Source organism: Hippocampus bargibanti, linkage group LG02 (genome assembly GCF_051943395.1).
Source record: "Hippocampus bargibanti isolate YZ-2025 linkage group LG02, ASM5194339v1, whole genome shotgun sequence".
Classification (NCBI taxonomy): Eukaryota; Metazoa; Chordata; class Actinopteri; order Syngnathiformes; family Syngnathidae; genus Hippocampus; species Hippocampus bargibanti.
The window spans coordinates 11,779,620-11,787,942 of NC_142735.1; the positions used below are offsets into that span (position 1 = coordinate 11,779,620).

General features: G+C 44.2%; 1 protein-coding gene across 3 annotated transcripts in view; it reads left to right on the forward strand.

The window, feature by feature from the left end:
- LOC148901548 (uncharacterized) overlaps nucleotides 1-7,941 on the forward strand; it is an 82,946-nt gene extending 75,005 nt beyond the window's left edge. Inside the window, exons 4-6 of one of the 3 annotated variants that reach the window (XM_089017142.1) lie at nucleotides 5,486-5,633; nucleotides 5,716-5,919; nucleotides 7,237-7,941. In XM_089017142.1, the coding sequence (XP_088873268.1) occupies nucleotides 5,793-5,919; nucleotides 7,237-7,847 (738 nt within the window). In that variant the 5' untranslated portion in view covers nucleotides 5,486-5,633; nucleotides 5,716-5,792 and the 3' untranslated portion in view covers nucleotides 7,848-7,941. Of the gene's footprint in view, nucleotides 1-117; nucleotides 559-5,047; nucleotides 5,634-5,715; nucleotides 5,920-7,236 lie in introns of those variants that run through there. The other 2 variants (XM_089017151.1, XR_016117872.1) reach the window with 2 other exon arrangements.
- Nucleotides 7,942-8,323: the final 382 nt, after the last annotated feature.

The window sequence follows — 8,323 nt, forward strand, 5'->3', positions numbered from 1 at the left end:
TTTTCTCGGAGTACTGCGGTTTCTTCCCACATTCCAAAAACATTGTTGATGGAAGACTCTTAATTGTCCCGATGTATGCTGTCCCGATGTGAGCATGAATGGTTGTTTGTCTTTCAGTGCCCCGCCCACTCCTGCACGCCCCCAGCCGCCATGAGGAGAAGCGGCTCCGATAATGTATATATTGACGGATGTCTTGGAAAGTGCTTTGCTGTGCTTGCAGCTTATGTAAAAGTGAAATGTATTGCACTGAATTGTACCATTCGTTTGTCCTGCCGGGTGGGTTTTCAACCTGTGAAATTCTGTGTGAGCCGCCAGGTGGTATTCCACCAAGGTGGTTTGATTCAACTTTTGGAGAGAGTCATCAGATTTACCGCCACTTTGAGGATTGAGCTGATCTCAGTAAAATCCCTCCAGCAGATGCAAACCCACCTTTTCCCCCAACCCTCCCCACTGACAAACAACAGACTGACAAAGGAAATTAATATCGCAAAGAAAAGTTATGCGGAGAGGCTTAACAAACAGTTCTCCGCTAACGACTCTGCATCGGTGTGGAATGGCCTGAAAGCAATAACAAATTATCGTTTACCTTCCCCCCAAACAGTGTACAACAATGGTATGGCTGATGAGTTAAATACATTCTTTTGCCGATTTGAAAAGGACACCCCCATTTCCCTCGTCCCTCCTTCTTCCCCCAAGCCATTAACTCTTTGGACTCTTTCAACAGTAGCCCAAATGTAACTGTATAGTGCCACTTAGCAATTTTTTGATGATGATACTAGTGCAGCGTGTTCTACCGAAAACAAATTCCTTGTGTGTTCTACATACTTGGCAATAAAGATGTTAAGATGATGTTAAGAAATGTCTGGATGCTGTCGCGGAGGAGTTGTGTCCCGAGAAGAAAGATGCATATAATGCCGTAGGTCTGTCGGCGAGTACAATCACCAGACGCGGTGAAGTGCACAGACGTGCAAGACACAGCGCAACTGCTCATTTTTATTTGTGGAGTTAGCGCATAGTGCTCCAAAGTCTCAAAGGGACTACAACGCGAGAGGATATTTTTGACCAAGTGTACCAAACCCTGGAGAAGTTGGACCTGAGTTACAGAACTGTGATGTTCTGAAAGACCCATTCAAGCCCAACAGTCTCATTGACTTCTAAGCCGCCCTCCCAAACGACACATATCCAAACATCAAAAAACACGCAATGAAAATGTCCACAGTTTTTGGTAATACGTATGTCTGCGAAAAAAGCTTTTCTCGCATGAAACTGCTGAAATCTCTGATGAGATGAAGATTGACAGAAGAACATTTGCATCAGTGCTTGAGACTGTCAGTAACTAGAATGGAACCTGATATTCAACTTCTCACCAGCCAGATGCAGATTCACAGTGCACACTGCTGAACATACATAGGTAATCTCACTTTTCTGCCTTGAATAAGTCATTCTGAGCATAAACACATACAATCATAATAAAATATACTGGGATAGAATCCATCTTTACAGCTATAGTGGTAGTGAAATGTATTTTGCTGTGTAGGTGCTGTATCACTTAGTTCACTTTCTCAACCTGCTTCCTTTGTGGTTTTCACAGGGAAGTTGATGAGGGAGAGCTGCAAACAGTGGTGTCTACAAGCCTACTGGAACCTACAAAATGATAATAAGGAAGGAACACAAGAACTTTAAGAGACTGCTCATATGTGTCAGAGAGATTCTGCTCTGACAACTGAGCTGAACTTTTATCTGTTAAGATTGTGCATGGCACAACAGAAAGTTAATGTTCCATGGCTTTTTTCGATGAAGAACACAGAGTTATTTAGTTATTATTTATTTCATAAATAGTGTTATTTATTTCCTGTTTTTTCTATGAAGAACCCAGAGAGTTATTTAGTTATTATTTATTTCATAAATAGTGTTATTTATTTCCTGATATTTTTCTGTGAAGAACTCAGAGAGGGTTATTTAGTTATTATTTATTTCATTAATAGTGTTATTATTTGTTTCCTGACTTTTTTTCTGTAAAGAACCTGGAAAGGGTTATTTGGTTATGTGTGGCTTTCTGGAAAACAATTTTTCTAAGCTCCCCTACGATCGTCACACTTTCTCTGTTACAAACTGACACCGGCCCCCCATCACAGAAGGGAAAAGTTATGTGGCCCTCACAGGGAAAAGTTTGGGGATCCCTGCCTTAGACTGTTTCCCAAATAAATGTAGCAGTACTAATCTGAACCAGAAAAAAAAATGCAAAAAAGGTAGGTAGGTATATTTGATAATAGAATGGGGTACCTCTATAGAAACTTAAATGCATAACACACAAGCGACTCGTTTATGCCACAACAAAAGAACTTCATAAAATTTCTAAGAAAGATAAATGCTCGTCAATCAAAACTCCGAAACCCCGAGTCACAGCAAATCCCGGATGAGCTAAACCACTGTAACCCAAAAAAAAGACAAAAGGTGGCACACTCTTTAACCCGGTGTGAATAAGTATTCCTTATGTAGGTATAGATGGCTCTGTCTGACCTGTCCCATGATCAGGGCCTTACCAAACATAGAAACATAGTGTTTTTGATGTGAAGTATGTAGTAAAAGAAAAAAAAATGGTAGTAATTAAGATGCGGGGTCAGAAGGTTGTGGGGTGACATCCAAAGATGGTCTCGGGCACGTGTCAGGGGAGAACGTGTGCATGTTTAACAGTAATTGATTGAAAAAGGCAGAATTATTATGTGATTGCATGATGCCATTGAAGTTTGATGCACTGCCAAAAATAATGTCTTGCTACACCTTTATTTTTTGTTGGTTTTTAACTTGTTCACTGCCATCCCCGAATTTTTTCGGGAATAGGAAATCTGATGTGGACCGCCATTCCCAAATTTGTTTGGGTTTTTTTTCTTGTTGGGGGGGCGGGGGGCTGTAAATCGCTGGTCAGACCTCTGGCAATGTTTTTCCCGACCATGAGGGGGCGGCATTTGCCTTTCGTATAGCGCCCCCCACTTGCACCTCATATTACTCCAAAATGATATCACTTAGGAATTAACTCTTGAAAAAAAGATGGTCGAAGGTTTCTTACAATGCATTGAATGTTTATGTAGTCCTAAACCTCAATATTCTGTGGGTCCTGGAATTTGTGTCAAAATGACAAAACACTGGAGTGGACACATTTTTGCACGTCTGGAAGTGAATGAGTTAATATATGACCCGTTCCTCATCGCTATCCCCCCAGAATGGAAAATATCAATAATAAAACAAGTATACTCCGAATAACTACTACATTCATTTATTCCTTTATGTATCCACCAACTCTTAGAGTTGTGCTTCGTATGCAACACTTTTCCATCATATATTTTTAAACGGATATCCCGAACATCATTAAATATTGCAGCAATTTAGCATCCCGGCGAGACCAAAGGGGGGTAAACACTGCGCTTAATGAACCCTCCACTCGCACTTGTTCAACCTGAGCCTGAAGCTGGGCTGAGTTCCACAGCTGTGGAAAACGTCATGCCTGGTCCCAGTGCCCAAGATTGCCAACCCCAAAGAGCTCAACAGCTACAGACCGGTGGCGCTGACGTCTCACCTGATGAAGACGCTGGAGAGACTCGTCCTCGCCCACCTGCGACCGCTGGCAAGCTCATCGCTGGACCCGCTACAGTTTGCCTACCAGTCCAGCATCGGTGTGGAGGATGCCATCATCTACCTCCTCCATACGGCGTTGCTGCACCTGGAGAATGCTGGGAGCACGGTGAGGATCACATTCTTCGATTTCTCCAGTGCCTTCAACACCATCCAGCCAAGTCTACTGGGGGACAAGCTGCGGCATGCCGGAGTCGACCATCACCTCACATCCTGGATTACAGATTACCTCAAACAGGCCACAGTACGTGAGAGTAAAGAACTGTGAGTCGGCAGGCTTCTCTGCAGCACCGGAGCGCCGCAGGGAACAGTCCTGGCTCCATTCCTCTTCACCCTCTACACCTCGGACTTCAATTACAACACCCCAACCTGCCACCTTCAGAAGTTCTCTGACGAATCAGCTATTGTCGGCCTCATTACAGAGGGAGACGATAGGGAGTACAGGGGACTGACAAAGGACTTTGTGGACTGGTGCCAGCAGAATCACCTCCAGATCAACACCGGGAAAACCAAGGAGCTGGTGGTGGACTTCAGAGAAGACAGAGTCGCCTCTTCCTCCTCAGGAAACTGAGGTCTTTTGGAGTTCAGGGCTCACTCCTAAAGACTTTCTATGACTCTGTGGTGGCATCAGCCATCCACTATGGCATTTTCTGCTGGTCAGGCAGCATCACCATCCGGGACAGAAAAAGACTGGAGCGCTTTGTCAAGCGGGCCAGTTCTGTCGTGGGCTGCTCGCTGGACTCTCTAGAGGAGGTGGGCAACAGACGGACGCTAGCTAAACTAAAAGCTATGACGGACAGCCCCTCCCACCCCCTCCTGCCCATCCTGAAAGCTCTGGGTAGCTCCTTTAGCCAGAGACTATTACACCCGCGCTGCAAGAAGGAGAGGGACCGCCGCTCGTTCCTACCGACTGCTGTCAGGCTTCACAATTCCCAATGATCACATGTGAAAAAAAAAAAAAACTGGACACTTGTAAATATGGGTTGTTGCAATATATCTAAATGCATTTCTTGATTCTGCAATATGTACAGTCTTGTTTATAGAACGGTTTTTGCACATCTACATTTGCACAGTATACAGTTGACATTTTTATTTTGTTATGCTTAAAATATCTTGTTTTCTATCCTTTGACTCCCACCCCAACCCCATCCCTCTTCAATTGCTGCTGTGGACTGCAAAATTCCCCATTGCGGGACGAATAAAGGTATTCTGATTCTGATTCTGTTTCTGATTCACTCGACTCAGCTGAGGCTTACAGCACTCGACTTATCCGTTTATTTCATGCCAAGAACAACTTTTTCAGATTTTTCCCCCCTTTTGCTTAGGATTTTTTGGGGAGCCGCAATCTCCATGATCGCTGAACTGGAATTTCAATGTTATTTCGGAGCTGTGGAGCGCTTACAAGTGACGTGAGATATTTCACACTAAAATGAGCTTCAATATATTGTGAGGATGCATTGTCATTAATCGCTCAACCATCCGTTGAGGCAGCCTGAATCCAATTTGTGCCCAGTGAGGGTGGTTTTAAATCAAACAAGTATGAGACTTGTGCAGGACTTATGCCTGAAGTATGGCTCGGCTAACGGTATCTAACTTACTCCTTTTGTCATCCATTGAATCTTGTCCAAACAGAAATATTCATAAAAACCCATTCAAATGTGAGGATGTCTAAATCGTTCTTTGCCTGACCCAAACTGATCAGGTACTTTCAGAGAAGATAAGCATTTGATGTTTTACTTTTATAAAAAAAGAATAGTTGTTTAGTTTGCACTTTAATGGAAAAAAATATTTCTGCTGTACCTCATACTGTATGCCAATTCAGTAATACCCCACCACTGTGCTTCACATTTTGCAGGTACAGTGCTTCACATTTTTTCCCCAAAATGCTGTATTCATCCCATCACCAGCGTCATATTGCTTTAGCCACTGCAGCATAACCATTTTTTCTCACATTCATCCCATCATAAAGTAAGAACTGAACCCAAGCTGCCAAAATCAATCAGGCAAGTGTTCCACATCACCATCTGTGTCCTGAATTAAATTCAAATAAGACAAAAAAGGACAATAACGTACTTGTGTTTTCAGGTTAAAAGATTGACCATCTGGGGCTAGCGCCGTGGCAGGGAAGATGTCATGTTCCATGTCTATATTGAAGTACCAAAATGCAAGGTCACCCCTTCCGCTGTCCCACAGGGGGGTCGCTGATGGGCGATAAAAGGCCATGGATCAACGCATCAAAACAGGATGAGCTGAATCAAAAAGACAGCTGCATCTCTTCCAACTCTCCAGGTTGGACACTTGTCTCTTGGATTTAGTGTGTGGATTTCTGTGTTTGTGTGTGAGAATGTGTCACCGTTCTTTCTATGCTTAAAAAAAGAAGCTTCCTCAACAAGCTACAGTGCAGTGAAAATGTATTTGCCCCCTCCTTGATTACATCTAAACAATTTTAATCTCACACAAAGACAGCCCAAAGACAGACAAATTGCTGATTCTAAATGACAATTTCATTTATTTAGACATAAAAAATCCCTGTGCTCCTTGACACTAGTAAACGGATGTGCTACCCAATAACTAAAATAAAGCGTTTATGATAATTGATGATTCATCTTTTGTCTCGCTGTGTAGATTTTGTCCCACTTTTCATAGAATTACTTCAATTCTTTTCTAGCATGAACTACAGATTTAAGGTCACGCTGTGGCGTCACCGGTGCGCACCGCAGCTTTGATGTCTTTCAAACCTTTGATCTCTTTGAAATGCGTCTCAGCCTGACTCATGTCCCACGCTTGAAAATAATAATAATAATAATAATAATACGTTTAATTTCTAAGCGCCTTTCAAAACTGGTATGAAAGTAGCCGTCGGGGGACAGAGAGAATCAGAATCAACTCGGACTCAGACCCAGACAGACACGCAGCTCGCAGAAACCCGCTCAACCCCATTGTGATGGCCTGTATCCCGTCCTCTCACGCGGTGAGAAGACGTTCCGGATTCAGTCTCCATCGACCGACTCAAACTGGCGGTCGTAGAGCACACGTTGCCGTGCTCCCGAACATCGGCCACCCCCCAACAACGCCCCCCATAAAGTGTTTGATGTTTCTCTTTAATCGAAAGTAGGTTCGTTGTCAGATCTCCCAGGGAAGTGACACGCAGATGTATCCCAGAGCTTGATCGTGGCGTGGTGTCGAGCAAGTCGTGCTGTGAAACTCCGTCCGATGTTGAGCGCGTCTCTGCGAGCTGCGTGTCTGTCTGGGTCTGAGTCCGAGATGATTCTGATTCTCTCTGTCCCGCGATGGCTACTTTTATATTTTTACCTTTTTTAAGCGTGGGACATGCGTCAGGCTGAGACGCACATCAAATAGATCAAAGGCTAAAAAGACATGAAAGCCGCGGTGCGCACCGGTGACGCCACAACACCACAGCATCTTAGTTGGATTCAAATCCGGACTTGGCCACTCCAAATATTTAGTGTTTTATGTTATTTTATTTATTTATTTTAAGTCATTCAGAGATAGAGTTGCTGGAGTAATTCGGATCATAGTCCTGCTGCATGTAAAAGAGTGCTACAGTTTGAGGGTACAAACTGATTGTAGGACGTTCTCTTTCAGCGTACCGACAACAAGTGGAGCAGCTGGAGCTCTGGTGCAGCCGTCACAACCTGGAGCTGAACACGCTCAAGACAGTTGAGATGATCGTGGACTTCAGGAAACATCCATCACCACAGCTACCCCTCACACTATCCAACTGCCTTGTGTCAACCGTTGAGACCTTCAGGTTTCTGGGAATCACAGTCTCCCAGGACATGAAGTGGGAGGTCAACACCAACTCTATTCTGAAAAAGGCCCAACAGAGAATGTACTTCCTGAGGCTGCTAAAGAAGCATGGCCTGCCACAGGAGGTGCTGCAACATTTCTACTCGGCTGTCATCGAATCCATCCTGTGTTCTTCCATCACCGTTTGGTTCGGGGCCGCCACAAAAATGGACAAAATCCGACTTCAACGGACAGTTAGGACGGCGGAAAAAAATCATTGGCACCGCCCTACCCACTCTCGAGGACTTGCACACTGCAAGAATCCGAACAAGGGCGCGGAAAATCCTACTGGACACTCCGCACCCTGCCCACCACCTTTTCCAGCTACTCCCCTCAGGCAGGCGCTACCGATCCATGCGCACCAAATCCAGCAGACATTTAAACAGCTTCTTCCCCCAAGCCATTAACTCTTTGAACTCTTCAACAGTAGCCAAAATGGAACTGTATAGTGCCACTTAGCAGTTTTTTTGACGACGATACTAGTGCAGCGTGTACTACCGGAAACAAATTCCTTGTGTGTCCTACATACTTGGCAATAAAGATGATTCTGATTCTGATTCTGATTCTGATTTCAGGGTTTTCTTGTAGACAACATACTTAATTGTCACAGCAATTGGTCTGGTTCTGAGGGAGCAAAGCAGCCACAGACCATCACATTGCCACCTCTATGCTTCACTGTTGGCAAAATATTCTTTGTATCACATGCTGTTGCCATTGTAACGGGCCGCTCAAGAGTTACTCTGTGGATGCCTGAAACGATCATGATCTATTGAATCTGGTGAGTTAGATTTGATAGTGCTCTAAAACAGGCAGGATATGGCTCTCAAAAAATCACAGTTCCCGAGCCTTGTCCTAGATCAACAGTACACTGCAAACAGGTGCT